Source organism: Sylvia atricapilla, chromosome 15 (genome assembly GCF_009819655.1).
Source record: "Sylvia atricapilla isolate bSylAtr1 chromosome 15, bSylAtr1.pri, whole genome shotgun sequence".
NCBI lineage: Eukaryota > Metazoa > Chordata > Aves > Passeriformes > Sylviidae > Sylvia > Sylvia atricapilla.
In genome coordinates, this window is record NC_089154.1 from 8,488,505 (window position 1) to 8,504,701 (window position 16,197).

The following is a 16,197-nucleotide window of genomic DNA, read 5'->3' on the forward strand; positions in this document are numbered from 1 at the left end:
CCAGCCCACCCTGCACTGCCAAGAGCCCAGACAGGGCTGCACTTCCAACCCAAAAAGTCTTTTGAGTTGAGTAAGACCCCAGTCTTGTCACGGAGGAGGAATACTCCAGCTCACAAAATAGTGTGTCACTTATTTTAAACCACTGTGGTTATTTTCTTTTTTCACACAAACTTCACACACCAAAGGACGAGGTGCACATTTTTGGTGAGTCTCTCTTGCAGAAGCAGAGTGTAACTGGAAGTTGGCAAACGACTCTGCTCCCCTCCTCCTCAGCCCTGCTGCTCACTGAGCATTTGATGTTCCTTGTGCAGAAATATAAATGGTAACACATCAGAGGCTGGAAACTTCATAGAATCATAGAATGGATTGGATTGGAAGGCCTGTTAAAGCTCATCCCAAGCCCCTGCCATGTCCAGGGACACCCTCCACTATCCCAGGCTGCTCCAAACCCTGTCCAGACTGGTCTTGGACACCTCCAGGGATCCAGGGGCAGCCTCCACCTCACTGGGCAAACCTGTGCCAGGGACTCCCCACCCTCACAGGGAGGAATTCCTTCCCAATATCCCATCCATCCCTGCCCTCTGGCATTGGGAAGCCATTCCCTGTGTCCTGTCCCTCCATCCCTTGTCTCAAGTCCCTCTCCAGCTCTCCTGGAGACACTTCAGGCCCTGGAAGGGGCTCTCAGCTCTCCTTGGAGCCTTCTCTTCTCCAGGTGAGCACTCCCAGCTCTCCCAGCCTGGCTCCAGAGGGGCTCCAGCCCTTGGAACCTCTCCATGGGCTCCCCTGGACTCTCTCCAGCAGCTCCAGCTCCTGCTGCTGTTGGCCCCAGGGCTGGGGCAGCTCTGCAGGTGGGGTCTCACCTGAGGGGGCAGGATTCCCCCCTTCCCTGCTGCCCACGCTGGGAGCTCAGCTCAGGGCTTGGGGGGCTCCAGGTGCACATGGCTGAGGCAGGTCCAACCCTCACCCACCAACACCTCTAAGTCCTGCTCAGGACTTCTCCTGGTCCATTCCCTGCCCAGTCTGTGCTTGTGCTTGGCACTGCCCCGACCTGGGTGCAGGATGTTGCACTGGGGCTTGCTGAAGCTGCTGCTTTTTTCTCTGCCAGCCTGAGGGATGCCCCATGCTCCACAGCATGGCCAGCCCTTGGCAGGTGGATCCAGGCTCTCCTCTCCAGAGCACAGCCAGCAGAGGGAGCAAACACTGTGGGTTTGCAGGGAGACCGTGGTGGTTTCTCACTGTGCTTGCTATATTTGAATCCAGAGGTTATTTTATGGGAGTTTGCATAAGTTATTTGGAAAAGCCCAGGTAAGGACCAAAGCCAGCCTGCAGATATTCTTGGAAAATGACACGTCACTCTCACCAGTACCCACCCTGCAACAGCAGCACTGAAATGAAACCCAAAGTCTGGTCCTCAGAAACAAAACCCTTCCAGTTTCGAGCTCAGGATCCCACATCTTCCGTATGTTGATTTTAGATTCCTGTGCCCTCAACCTTCCCAGCACTGGAAAACAGGAGAGGCCTCACCCATCCCAGCCCACACTGATTGTCACAGATGCCTGGTCCCAGCCTGGCTTTGACCAAGTGGGATGTCTCACAGTGTCCCCAGCCCCACCAGAACTCCCTCTCTACCAGCACGGCATTCCCCACAAATGCTCCTCTGCTTCCTAGTTCCTCCCACAGGAGACATCTCCCTTTGTGTGGGAATGCTGAGAGCAGTCCCACAGCACGCTGTGCTCTCCCCCAGCCATCCCTGCCTTACTACAGGCACCACAAAGCACCAGCTGGGACGTCACAGGCGGCTGGTGTAAATAAAACCACGTTCGCCAGAGAAATGAGCCGGGTGCGTTTTGGTTTCGAGCTTTGCTGTGCCTGTTCACTCCCACACTAATTTGCAAAGTGGGGTGATTCACAGGAAGCCTCTTCCCAGCTCCCAGGGACTGCTCTCTAGGGAATGAGTTGCTCTCTGGCTCCAACAACACATTATTTATCAGGTTTGGGATTTTCTGTTAAGCACTGAGTGAAGAACAGTCGGCAAGTGAGCGGTGTGGGGAGGAGGGGCTGGGCACAGGAGCGATACACAGAGCTCAGATATTACCTGCCTTTGCAATTACCTCCCTCAGGCAGCCACTGCCACTCTGCTCTGGGAGCTGGGGCAGTCTGTGTGGAGGTCCAGGATGACTCTCATCATTCTGCTTCACCTCCATCACCAAGCACAGCTGACCTGCCTCTCACATGGTCATTTTTTCAACTCATTTTTTCAACCACTGTGGCTGCCCCTGGATCCTTGGAAGTGCCCAAGGCCAGGTTGGACATTGGGGCTTGGAGCAACCTGGGATAGTGGAAGGTGTCCCTGCCCATGGCAAGGGTTGGGATGAGATGGTTTTTAGGGCTCCTTCCAAACCAAACTGCCCTGGAATTCTATGATTCTATTTTTATATATTCATTTATTTATTTTTATCACACTGAACTACAGACACAGCCAGGAATCTTCTGTCTGCTTGCTGATCCCCTCTGAAATCGGGTATGAGAGCGCATGGCTCATAGCAGTGTCAGAACAGAACCCAATAAAATACAGCAAAGAGAGGTACCACCAGCAAGGAGAGAGTGGGATTTCACTGGCACCAGAGGGATCGTGGCAGGGTGAGCATGACCTCACTGTCACCATAAGCATCACACCAGAGCCTCCAGCACTGGCTGCGCCCAACAGACCTGGGGAAAGTCCCTGCACATTTAGGAACAAACCACTGGGATAACACACAGATGGGTTCAAGGTCCTACCTTGTCTCCAGCTCACCTGGCACCCAAAATCCAGACCGGGATAATCACACCCCATGGACAGGTGCTGCTCTGGGCTAAGGCAATTTCTGCACTCCCCAACATCATTGCAGGGACCACCAGTGACAGGAGGCATCTCTGGGCTGATTATTCTTCACTGGAATAGGAAAACCTGGTACCTGCCCGCTGGTGCCAGCCAGGTGCTGTCAAGTGACTCTAGCGAGCACCAGGTGTGGCCAGGTCTCTGACACACAGTGAGTTCCTCCCGTCACTGCCTCCCTTCCCAGGCTCTGCTATCCCAATTCACTTTGTCTCTGTCATCATCACTTTGTCAGGCAGGGATTCCCTCTGCTCAACTCATCTGTAGAACTCTCAAGACAGAGTGTGTTTCCTGCAGGGCACAGACATTTCATATCAGAATCACTGCCTGGAAAAATACCATACACAAATAATATTAATTAAAAAATAAATTAGTGCATGAGAGTACAGAGTAAAATTAATTAGTGCAGAGGCAGAAAAGCAACACAACCCTGACTCACCTATGTGAAGCCTGCAGAAACTACAGCAAGCAGAAGTGTCCCTGGCAGCACCAGGGATGCCATGGCAATGCCAAGGGCTGCTCTCCTCCACCTCCACTGCACACACCAGGTGACTCCTCCATGATGCTCAGAGAGCAGCACATCATTTCAGAGCAGCACAGGGGTCAGGGTAGAGACCTCAAACCAAGCTGGGGCAGCATGTGGAACCCTGGGCACTGCTGGCTCCTCCTCTCCAGAGGCAGCAGGATCTGTGCTGTAACATCACAAAACGAGCGGGCAACACCAGAACGACTGGCCTAGATACAGAGAACTTGGAATTCCCATGGGGAAAAGGGAAGAGCACAATTCCCTCAGAGCCCTGCTGCAATCTGCACTGACTGTCCCAGCAGCCACCACAGAGTGTGACTCAGCCTTGGTGACCTCTTTTAATGCTCCATAAGGTTAATCCTGAGTTTAACAGGGTTAATTCTGCCTTTAATGACCAGTTTTCCAGTGAAGACAAGGAGATCAGCACAGTCTGTAACTCAGCCACGTCTCACTTCTCCTCCCCTGGCAAGGGACACTGCAGAAGGTCCCACCCCTGCTCCTGCAGCCCATCTCAGGAGCAGGCTGGGCACAAAACCAAAAACACTCCCTTGGCCATCACCAAGTGACCCCAAACAACATGCCCAAGGTCTCAGAGCACGGTCACAGCCTGGCCAGGTCGTTGTCTCTGTCACAGTCGGAGTGACTGGGACAAGGCAGGGGATCCAAGTGAGAGACAGATGTCAAAAGCAATCAGCCGCTCCCCTGTCTCCAAGGCAGGAATGTTGACAGCACTACAGACCTTGGAGGAGTTAAAAGGAAAGGCTTATAAGAAAGAAAACTCATTCTGACAATCACAAAAATTGGAATTCATTTAAAATTCAAATTATGCAAATTCCAGTAATCTGTACGTGCAGATCCATCACACAGCAGACACATGCCACCAGCGACATGGCTGGAGAAATCCCACCCTGCCCAGTGCTCTGGGAGGAAGGCAGCTGTGCTGGCCTCTGGCAGGCACAGGAAGAGCACCTGCTCCAGGACACTGGGGCCAGGCAGGATTTGCAGGTACTCCCTCTGCACTGAAAGATGCTTTGGCAGCCCTGGCAGCATCCAGCAAGGCACAGCCAGGGGAGCAGGGAAGCCAGACTCCAGTGTTTCCACATAAATTATAGCAAATTCTCCCTTGGACAGGCTCAGGTGCCCATGACGAGCACAAAGCCTCTGTTTAGGCAACACCTGATCACATGGATGTGAGGTGGCCACACTGCAATGGATGCATGTGGGCAACAGCTCTGCCCATCACCATCCACCCTGCCATGGGAGGGTCTCACCCAAAGCTTCAACAGCCTCTCCACTCTCTTAGAAATTCCCCAAATTCCCCATATTTTTTTGGAGATTTAAAAACAAGCCAAGCAGCTGCATCACCCAGCAAAGGTGGCTCAGACTGTCAGGCATGCAAAGAGCAAAGCCAAAAATCAACGTTATGGGCTGAGGAAGTGCCACAGCCCAGAGAAATGAATCCAGTTTCTTCCTAAAAGATTAGCCACTATGACATGGCAAATCGTGCCCCCTCCTGTACGTGCTGTGCCATGCAGGAGCAGAGCAGATCCCACCTGGCAGCAATTCCTCTCCCAGCCAGGGCTGGGCAGAGCCAGTGTCACACACAGCCAGGGCACTAGCCCAGGGGAAGCTGCAACACCTTCAGCACAGAGATGGGAAGTAACTAGCCCAGCCTTGGGAGGACACAGAGCCCAGAACTGTTCTTGGAAATAATATCCCCAGCTTGGCAGGATCTGTACTTTGAATCTACAAACCAGGCTCTGGGTGTCAGGAATGCTGGTCCTGTACTGGCCCAAGCCTCAGCCAAGCGCTGCCAGTTCACCTTCCTCCACACTTTCTGCCTCTGCTGAAGGGCCCTTTGGAAGCCCTTTCCAAGTAGGATGAGTCTGCTTTTCCCAGCAAGTCTCACAAGGACAGAACCCATGGCTGAGTCTACAGCAGCAACTTTTACATTGGAACGAGCCAGAAATGATTTAGCAAGGAAAAAACAACCCCACATCCTACAAAAAACCTGCTCTGTTCATTTACACAGTCAGTTCTGTGGGTACACCAAAGAAAGCTAAAGGTCCCCAAAACCTGAGTAAGTCAAAGGCCAAATCAAACTGGCCATAGACAACACAGGGAGGTGCTGGCACGGCACCAAGAAGGGAGGGACAGGGGGCTGCCCCACAGGAAGGGCAGAACCCAGCTCTCTGCAGGTACCAGGACACTGCGCTTAAAACCCAAGGGCTTCCACACCTTTTGTGCCCATCTCCACTGCAACACAGAGGCTGCGGGGAACAAGTCCCACAGAGATACTGGAAAAACATCCCGGAAAGACAACAGTCCCCAACATCTCAGTGCCCTCCTACCACTCCTGCTCTCCTGGGTACAGCTTGGAGCCACAGATCCAGGCAGACAGAAAACACAGACAATTTCTTACCCCACAGCAGGGCCGCCTCATCTTAAACATCTCCAACACCTTTCAGCTGCTCATCAGGTGCATCATCCTGCTTGTGCTCATCTCCATCCCTGAGGTTTCAGGCACTTCCTGAGCCAGCAGTTCCCACAGAGAAGGTTCACTGGCAGTGCTGGAACTGTGAGCAGCTCCCACAGCCTACCCCACAGCACACCCAGGCTGCGAGACCAGAGCTGCGCTCCCAGGGGCAAAAGCGGTGGGTACACCCAACAATGCAGGCACAGGCAGGGAGGGTGAGCCCAAATACTCACACTACCCAGCTGTGGCACTGCCCAGGTACACCAGGAGAAACCCCCAGTGCATGTGACCTCAGAGGGACCAGCCCTTCTTCTGGGGCAGAGGAAGTCTGTGCTGCCAGGGTAGCAGCAGATGTGTCTGTGCACAGCCCGGGGCAGGGTGAGCTGTGCTGCCTCAGCCCATTCCCTGCTCCATTCCCACTGCACCTACTCTCCCAGCCACTGCCAACCAGCACCGAGGGCTTCTCATCACTTCGACACCTGAGCCCTCATTACAACCCCGAGCGGGTAAGGAGGCGGGGGAAGGACATCCGAACCCCGGAGTCGGGTGTCTCTGGGAAAGAGAAGAAGCAAAGCCCTTTAAACATTGATCAGAGGCTCCCACAGCTGCAGTGCAGTCCTGACGCATCCCTGCTGTCCTGCCACCAGGAGCTCCCAAGGGCCAGGCAGGTCTGAGCTGCCCCAGGGGGACTCAGCGCTGGCTCGTTTTTGCCCCAGCTCCTCACTGCTGCCCCCCGGCAAAGCTTTGGGAAGGTGCAGTTCCACATTTCGCCAAAACGAGGAAAACTCATTTCCTACTTTCAGCCCTGTTCCATGCTTTGGTCAGCAATTCCCAGAGTCCAGGCCCTCGTCCCACATTTCACCCAGCTGAGCACCAGCTGCCCTGAGCCAGTGGGGGCACAGGACCCCCCAGGAGAGAGGCTCCATCACGGGCTGGGCAAAGCCGAGCTGCCGCCACCATCCGCTCCACCACTCTGGAGCAGCCTCTCTTTGTGCTGTTTTACCGACACTGGGCACATCAACAGCTCCCCGAGATGTGTTTTTGGGAGGCCAGGTGTGTGTGAAGGCGGGGCCGCAGCCGATACTCACGAACTGCCGCCGCAGCTTGGTCCTGACGCGCTCGGCCCTGCTCTCGGCCGGGTGCACGGCATAGCTCAGGGACCCCAGGTGGTTGTCCACGGACAGGCTCTTCCTCATGTAGAAGGAGCGGGTGCGGAAGTAGCTGAACGGGGCGTCCTCCACCGCTGTGCCCAGCTGGGGGGCCCGGGGGGGCTCCGAGCAGTCATCCTCCAGCCGCCACGCCTCGCCTGCGGAGAAGAAGGAGATGCCTCCCCATCAGAGCACGGCTCAGACGTGTCATACCCCTTGAGCCAGCTCTGGGGATGCCCAGTGGGCATCCCTGGACCCCCTCTGGCCATCCCACAGCTGTGGGGTACAGATGTTGGGAATTTACTCAGAGGGCAGGTCCCTCCCACAAATCCCCATGTACCCCTTGCCCCAGGCAACAGCCTCTGCACCCAGCATGCCCACCCCAGGTACACACAGCCCCCACCAGCTTCCTGGCAGGAATCATCCAAACACAGTTAGAATCGTGGAATGCTTTTTGCTGGAAGGAAGCCTTAAGCTCATCTAGTTCCGAGCTCCTGCCATGGGCAGGGACACCTTCCACTTCATCAGGTTGCTCCAAGCCCTGTCCAGCCTGGCCCTGAAGTCTTGCTCTGTGAATGGGAAAAATGAGGCATCACAAGCGTAACAAATTACAAATGCATTTACTGCCATCTCCTCCTGCAGGGTAAAAAAAAAAACCCCTAAACACCCCAAACCTTTATGGCATGGCCAGGAACAAATCAACAGCCCCACGAAGGACAGAAGCCAGACCTCCCTTCTCCATCCATCCGTCACCAGAAGCAACAGGATGCAGCAGTGCAGGACTGAGAGCCCCAGCGACAAACCTCACTAGCACTGTGACAGTGGTGGCAGTGGCAGAGGACAAGCTGGCACCATGCAGGGCTGGTGATCCAGGGCAGGACTGGCCACATTTCATTGCAACAAAAGGGAAGAACAACAAAACAACAGGAGATGTTTCCAGAATATCACTGCTGCGCTCTTTTCCCTTTGGCTCGGATTGTCGCCTGCTCTTTGTTGCCAATCTCCTGTTTACATCTGGAGCTTGCCCTGCCTCCTCCCCTCAGCCAAAATCACTGCTCAAGCCATGACAAACAATCAATAAAAGCTTCTTCTCAATTATTAGCCCAAAAGGGCATCTCACAGGACTGCCTTCAGGGGCTCTCCCCCTCCTGCAGCCTCTTACCAAGGCAATGTCCTTCGCCTCTCATTTCTGAAAAACCCAGCACCTTTCAGCATGAACGACCGTGACCCCACTACACCAGGGCTGAGGAGCAAAACACTTCTGGGGTAAAGCAGATAATGGCCTTAAGCCCCAGTTCAGCAGCACAGTCCAGCTTACCCAGAAAGGCTGTGGGGTTTACATGGAATATGATCAGGCACAGGCTGGACTACAAGACACCAGAGGAGGAGATACCTACGCAAACTGCCAGAGGGCAGATTTAGACTGGACATTAGGAAGGAATTGGTCCCTGTGATGGTGCTGAGCCCCTGGCACAGGGTGCCCAGAGAAGCTGTGGCTGCCGCATCCCTGGAAGTGTCCAGAGCAGGTTGGACAGAGCCTGGAGCTCAGATCTAATGGGAGGTGTCTCTGCTCAGGACAGGAGGTGGAACAGGATTATCTTGAAGGTCCGTTCCAACCCAAACCCAAACCATTCCATGAAAGAGGCAACCCTGAATACAGCACTCCGAGCTCATGCAGATTTTTCCTCCCCTACTTCCAATTTAATAAGCTGCTGCTGCTCCTCTCCAAATGTCACCTCACACAACACAGGAACTGCTGTTTGAAAGCTGTGATTATTCCATGCACAAACACGTCAATCGGAGGCAGATCCAGACTGCCATCCTGAGATAGCATCATTCTGGGAGCACAGCAGGGAACATTGACACAGGAGACGCAGGGGACACACAGGGAAGTCACACATAAAAGGAGGAACCCTCCCACCGTGCTCACCTGAAATGGCCCAGCCACTGCCTGTGCCACCCTGTGTCCTCGAAACTGTCCCCTCCCAGCCCCACAGCTCACCCAGACACAGCCCCCACTGCTCTGCTGCCCTGAGCAGGGAGGGCCAAGGCCATGTGCTGAATGAGGGAAAGGATTCACCCCTGTGCCCACGCCTCTGTGCAGGGCACCTAACCCAAGGATGACGAGCTGGGTTTCAAATCCTACAGAGCAGCTGGGCCACATCTGCTCTCATTGATCCCAGTTCCCCAAGGATTTTTTGCTGCTTTTGGTCTCATCTCTCATCTACAGAAGCTGCATTCTCCAGTGCAGGCCAGGAGCTGAACCAGAAGCAGCTGCTCCCTGGCCTGCCCAAGGGGTGATCCTCACCAAACTGAGTCCTTCCTCCCTGTGCACAGCCACCACAGGACCTTGTCTACCCCAAAATGCTTTTCTACCTGCTGAAGGAGCTTGTACTGATTGCTACCAAACAAGTAAATCGATGATCAAGCCCAGAACAGTCAGAAAAGGAAGATCAAGAAGTCAGAGAATCACAGACTGGTTTGGACCTTATCCGAGAATGATGGAATGGTCTGGATTGGAAGGGACCTTAAAGTTCATCTCATTCCACCCCCTGCCATGGGCAGGGACACCTTCCACTATCCCAGGTTGCTCCAAGCCCCATCCAACCTGGCCTTGGACACTTGCAGGGATCCAGGGGCAGACACAGCTTTCTGGGTACTCTGTTCCAACTTCTCTCCATTCTGATACCCAGCAGCCCAGCTCTTACTCACAAATCCTTATGGGAATCCTGCATTCCTTGTCAGCATCCCAGGGCTGGTTTTAACCTGCAGCACTACGTGCTGCTCCATTCCCATAGTGCTGCCCAAATGTCCCATCCTGCTAGCAGTACCATCTCTTCTTTTTCTCCTCTGGGACAGCATCCTGACAGCCTTCATGAGTAACTAATTAGCAGTTCCTAAATGAGCCAGGAAAAGAACGTGGGAAAATCTGGACAGAAAACAACACACTCATTCATCCACTGCTCTGGCTGTGGAGAGAGCCCTCCAGTCTCCAAGGGTTTTCCTACTCCTCCTCCTCCTCCTCTTGGCATTCCTGGGCCCTTCCAGCCATGAGTAAAGGTAAGATCTGAAGCACTTGTTACGTGCACTCAGAGTTTTTTGTGACTCCCGGTGTGCTGGAGGGCTGTGCCCAGGGTTTGCTCCAGGACAGCTGCACCATGGAGCACGAGCCCTCCCAGGACAGGAGGTGTCTGCAGCAGAGGGTGACATGTTTGCAGTGGGTCTCACTCCCACAGCAACACCACCCCATGGTCTTACACCAGCCTCCCACTCCCTCCCTTCACCTCCAGCACAGCTCACTGGAAGCACCAACAGAGCAGCTGGGGACCTGTAGGTGTGCAAGGGAGCTCTGGATGGAATGTCCTCCCTGTGGGGGCTACACAGCTTTCCCAGAGGTTTCCTCCCATTCCAAGACCTACTCTAACAATTTGATGGGCTGAAGGAAAACTCACAGGTCCCACACATGGAAGAAATGGCTCAGGTGCTGCAGGATACCCAGGAGATCTGTCACGACAAGAGTGACAGGACAGGCTCAGCAATGTGCAAAGATCTGCTCTGTGCACAACTTTTGGGGGAATTAGTAGCACCAGGAAATGAAATGCAGCCTGCAAAGCATCAAAATTAATCCAGCGTTTGGACAGCTGCTCTGCTGAGCAACACAGGGATCTGACTGTGAGAGGGATAATTTTAAAAAAACCCATAAAAATAAAAAAAAAATCCAAGGGTGCTGTTTGAGGGGAGTTGTTTTATAAGGATTTTATTCAGCATTGGACTGTCAGCCTTGGCTTCCAGGCCTTATCTTTGTTTCAGTGTTAACAATCCACTTTCCCATCACTTTTATAGCCCCAGTGTGATTCTGCTGGCACCAAAAGCACTGAAACGCTTTGGCCATCAGCAGCTTTGCCAATAAACTCGCTCAGAGCAGCTGGCCCAGCCATATTAGTATTTCATCGGGATCAGCATGAGTGTAGAAGAACATGATAAAAATCCTCAGAGCAGACCCATGGGCCAACACACAGTGCTAGGCTGGGAGCATTTGCAAATCTCCAAGGCCAGGGCTGTGGGCTACAAGTGCCCTGAAGCCGCTTTGTGACATAGAAAAGAGGTACCTGGGCCTGTTGCATTGGCCAAGGAGGCCTCAGGGTGGTATGTCACCCCAGCACCCTCAGGCAGATGGCTCTAAGTATCACCTCCCCACCTCTCATCTTCTTTGTCATCAGTGTAATATAAAGAATGGGGAGGTTTAAGTATCGAGCTCAAAAAAAGACTCGACCAGGGGCAAAAAAAACCCCAAAAGTTCACCAAGAAGGGCTATTTTTCAGAGTAGAATAAACTCCACATGGGTTAGAGCTGGATTTGTGCCCCTGGAGAAGCAGGAAATCCTGCTGGGATCCTATAGAAAGAGAGGGGTGGGTGCTGGCCCTGCCACTCACCGGCAGAAGGGACCGTGCAGCCTTTCTGGGGCTCGGAGGCTGAGTGCTGCTTGTAGGGCTTCTGCTCCGGCATCTCGTCCCTGTAGGGCGCGGGCTCCAGCGGGGGCAGGCGGCTCAGCACCGGCGACTGCGGGATGCTGGGCAGAGTCCGCGACTTCCCCAGCAGCGGCCGCGGCGGCTTCCTGTCCAGGGACCTGCGGGGACAGCACCGGGAGGTCAGCAGGTGGGACAGGACACGGGAGGTCAGCAGGTGGGACAGGACACAGGACAGGGGCTTTCAGGAGGTGGGAGCGGTTCCTCAGCCAGGACCCCTCTGTGACACACATGCAGCTCCTGGCTGAGCATAGAACCCTTTATGGAATCATGGAATTGTTCAGGTTGCAAAAGCCCTCCAGGATCAGTAAGTCCAACCATTACCCCAGCACTAAACCACGTCCCTAAGTGCCACATCCACAGGTCTTTTCAACACTCCCAGGTATAGTGACTCCACCATTGCCCTGGGCAGCCTGTTCCAACACGTTAACACCTTTCCCATGAAGAATTTTTCCCCAAGATCCAATCTAACCCTCCCCTGGCACAACTTGAGGCCGTTTGCCCTTGTCCTGTCCCTGTTCCCTGGGAGCAGAGCCCGACCCCTCCAGGCTGTCCCCTCATGTCAGGGAGTTGTGCAGAGCCACAAGGTCCCCCCTGAGCCTCCTTTTCTCCAGGCTGAGCCCCTTTCCAGCTCCCTCAGCCTCTCCAGGTGCTCCAGCCCCTTCCCAGCTCCATTCCCTTCCCTGGACACGCTCCAGCCCCTCAGTGTCCTTTTTGTTGTGAGGAGCCCAGAGCTGCCCTCAGGACTGGAGGTGCCTCAGCAGTGCCCAGCACAGGACATTGGCACTGCCCTGGCTCTGTGGCCACTCCATGGCACAGGCCAGGTGCCATTGGCCTCGTGCTCACCTGGGCACACCTGGCTCAGCACCACACTGCACCCTCTGTTAGCAAAGGTGCTGCTGTGCCAGCAAAGCCTTCTCCCCTGGCCAGGTACTGTAATTAGGATTTGCATGTTGAGCTGCAAGGCACAACCAGCACAAAAAGAACTCCAGTCCACAGCTCACCTCAAAACTCCCAGAAAATCTGAATTAACCAAATAAAGAAACCCAGTAGCTCAAGACTGAAGGGATAAAAATTTCCTTTGAGATAGTGAAACATCATCCACAACAGGAGAAAGGGATTTGAGGTAGAAAACAGGTAACTGGACAGGCACTAGAGAAGGTCCAGACTCCAGAAAGCCTGACTCACACAACAGGGACTGCAGAGGTCCTCAGGGTATCATGGAACATGTAGAAACACAAATTCAATGTCTCTGCAAGGTCAAAACTCAATTGAGTTTGATCATAGGGCTCCAAATCTGCAGGGGTGACCAGGACACACATCCCTGTGGCAGCATGACCACGCACTGCCAGCTCTTTCCCAAAGCCCAGAGGCCTGCAGGGGCTCCTCCTGCTGCAGCCCAGAGCCAAGGGATGGTCCTCAGGTGCCCCCTCAGGTATGACATTGGCCCAGGCCGTGCTCCAAGGATCCCAGAAATGCAATAAGAAGGAGCAGAGCCCAGCACTGTTGTGGGGTGTCCTGGGCCAAGGGTCACCCCAAGGCTGTCTCTTGTCCCACAGCTGAGCACAAAGGAGCTCCCCAGCACACCCCAAGGCTGTTCCAAAATCACAGAACCACAGAATGCTTTGGGTTGGAAAGGACCTTAAAGATCATATTCCAACCCCCTGCCGTGGGTAAATCTCATAATGACTGATACAGATCCTTCAAATTTCCATCTAAAATTCAATTCTTCACTGCTTATGCTCATTTCCTCTTGTGCCAATATTAACCTTAAGCTTAAATAATTATCCCCCCTCTACAGTGTTTGCTCCCATGATTAATTTTCATTATAATGAAGTCCCAGCCCCTTTCTGCCTGCATTTTTCAAGGCTGATTAATGCAAATTCTTTCAGTCTCCTCTCACAAAATTAGCTTTCATTTCCCTGTGGATGCTTCCACACTCCTCACTGCCCTCCCTCTATCTTGGACTCAGCTTTCTCCACTCATCCTGGGGCATCATAAATCCCAGAATGGTTGGGGTTGGAGGGAACTTCAAAGCCCATTTCATTTCACCCCCTGCCATGGGCAGGGACACCTCCCACTATCCCAGGTTGCTTCAAGCCCTGTTCAACCTGGCCTTGGACACCTCCAGGGATCCAGGGGCAGCCACAGCTTCTCTGGGCACCCTGTGCCAGGGCCTCCCCACGCTCCCAGGGAACAATTCCTTCACAATATCCCATCCAGCCCTGTCCTCTGGCAGCAGGAAGCCATTCCCTGTGTCCTGTCCCTCCAGCCCTTGTCTCAAGTCCCTCTCCAGCTCTCCTGGAGCCTCTTTAGGCCCTGGAAGGGGCTCTGAGCTCTCCCTGGAGCCTTCTCCTCTCCAGGTGAGCAGCCCCAGCTCTCCCAGCCTGGCCCCAGAGCAGAGGGCTCCAGCCTGGGGATCACGCAGACCTGAGCTCCTGGTGCAGACAGCAGAGCAACCCCTCTGCCTCCCTGCATGTTCCACCACTAAATTATATCCTACTTCATGCTCCAGTGCTCGGGGTCACACAGGCAGAGTCTGTCACGCTGACCCTTGGTGCTCGCCTGTTACTGTGATGTTTGTCACCATGGCTCCCCACTCCCATTCCAGACCTGGCAGCAGCTCCCAAGTGGTGTCAGTCTGATGTCACTCAGGAGAGCGACACAGGGCCAGAGCAGTGCCCCAGCCATGCAGCCACCTCCCAGGGACAGTGACACCAAGCCCTGGGGCACAGGGCCGTGGGGGCAGGGGCCAGGACTGGGCACCCTCTGCCAGCCCCACAGCACACATCCCTGAGAGAGGGCTGGGCAGCACATCTGGACACTAGGTCAGCAGTTCATTGGTATCAATCAGTCACATTCTCTCTCGATTCCCCACTGCTGCTCTCTGGGGCTGGGACAGGGACAGCACTCCCCTAGGCCTGGGGCAGCAGGGCCACAGCTGTGCCAGGTGCTCAGCACCATCCTGCCCACCCCAGGCCCCATGCTTCAGTGGGATCAGCGTGCAAACAAGCTGTGCCAAGAGATACAAAGCCAGAATTAGCTTCCCAAGCAGTTTCCATTCCAGCAGAGCATTTGTACCTCTCATCTTAACATATTTCACTGGCACAAGGCAACGGGGACAGAGCTTAACACATTGCTGTGCTGCATAAATGAGTTCAAAACATTCCTTTTTCTGTGCATGTAAATCCCAGGATACCTGTGTACAGCTCCATCACCTGCAGAACCCCATTAGCATTTTAGTGCTCCCATTCCTTTTGTGCTCACAGGGCCACTCACAAGAGTCACATGGGGGGGAAAAAACCAGAAGAATTCACTCTGTTAGAGAAGCAATTTTCAAGCTATATATCTTCAGGCAGCGATTTATATTGTCAGAAAAAGCAAAGCAACTAGAAACCTGTTTAGCTCTGAAATCTGAACTCAAATTCCCAAGCACGATTCAGCTCCATGGATTTACTATCCCACTTGTCACTGTTGAACCACAGCTGGCACATAAGTACCACACAGCTCCTCACTCATCCCTGCCCCCCCAGTGGGCGGGGGAACAGAATTGGGAAAAGATAAAACTTATGAGTTGAGGTGATAATTGAAATGCAGTTGCTGGTGGTGTTTGTTATTATTATGACCATTATTATTGTTGTTACTGTAATGAAAATGGAATAAGAAAAAGAGAGAGGGGAATATAATCCCACATAGACAAGTGGTGCCCAACACAGTCTCTCACCACCCAAAAAGCTCAGCCTGTTCCCCAGCAGTAATAAGCCTCTCCCAGCCAACCCCCAGTTCCCATACTGGGCATGACACTCCACAGTCTGGAATATCCCTCTGTCCTGGCCATGATCTCTCCCAGTTCTTGTCCCTTGCCCAGTAGCAGAGCATGGGAAAAGGAGAAGTCCTTGACTTGGGGAGAGCATTTCCCAGCAACAACCAAACCACCAACGTGTTATCAACACTGTTCTCATCCTAAATCCAAAACACAGCCCTGGACCAGCCATGGGGAGAAAATGAGCTCTATCCCAGCCCAAACCAGAGCTGGTGCACAGCTCCAGAGGCCTCAGCAGGCACTGCCAGGCGGGCCCTGACAGCACTGGGAAGTCACATTGCATCTCCGTCTGCTTCCCAAGCAGGCGTCCCAGCTGGGTGCTATCAAGGATGCCACATCCCATTAGTAAAGATCCCTGATGGAGTGTAAAGCTCAATTAGAAAAGCCACAATCAACACTGTTACAGCCTATATTTAGCTGCCATTCGGCATTTGGGTAGGAAGAAGAGCACATAATCGAGTCATGACAGGGGTGGAAAAATCCTCCTGGCTGGGTGTGAGAGCTCAGGCAGGAGCCCAGTGACAGCTCTGTCACCCCCAGCCCGCAGCCAGATGAGGAAATGTGGGAACATCATCAGGGCCAGGTCCCTGTCCCCAGCCCCAGGGACAGCTGTGGGGCAGGAGAGACTGTGCCAGGCAGGGCACAATGTCTTCTCCCAAGGACATTTCCAGCCCAACCCAGGGAGTGTGGAGTCTGCAACTTCCCAGGGCAGGATGGGGAGTCACCACAGCAGCCCCAACACAACCCCAGCAGCACCAGGAGGGGAAAATAACCCTAAACCCACTGCTCTCACTATCCAGAAAGGACCTCAATAAGCCTCACT

General features: G+C 53.8%; 2 protein-coding genes across 3 annotated transcripts in view; one reads left to right on the forward strand and one right to left on the reverse strand.

The window, feature by feature from the left end:
* Positions 1 to 11,646, reverse strand: part of LOC136368061 (ankyrin repeat and fibronectin type-III domain-containing protein 1-like) — a 154,115-nt gene extending 142,469 nt beyond the window's left edge. The window contains exons 1-2 of one of the 2 annotated variants that reach the window (XM_066330019.1): positions 11,459 to 11,646; positions 6,966 to 7,183 (exon numbers count right to left, since the gene is read on the reverse strand). In XM_066330019.1, coding sequence (XP_066186116.1) covers positions 6,966 to 7,183; positions 11,459 to 11,531 — 291 coding nt within the window. In that variant the 5' untranslated portion in view covers positions 11,532 to 11,646. Of the gene's footprint in view, positions 1 to 6,965; positions 7,184 to 11,458 lie in introns of those variants that run through there. The other variant, XM_066330018.1, reaches the window with a different exon arrangement.
* Positions 11,593 to 16,197, forward strand: part of TEDC2 (tubulin epsilon and delta complex 2) — an 89,868-nt gene continuing 85,263 nt past the window's right edge. The window contains exon 1 of the mRNA XM_066330323.1: positions 11,593 to 11,681. Coding sequence (XP_066186420.1) covers positions 11,593 to 11,681 — 89 coding nt within the window. The remainder of the gene's footprint in view (positions 11,682 to 16,197) is intronic.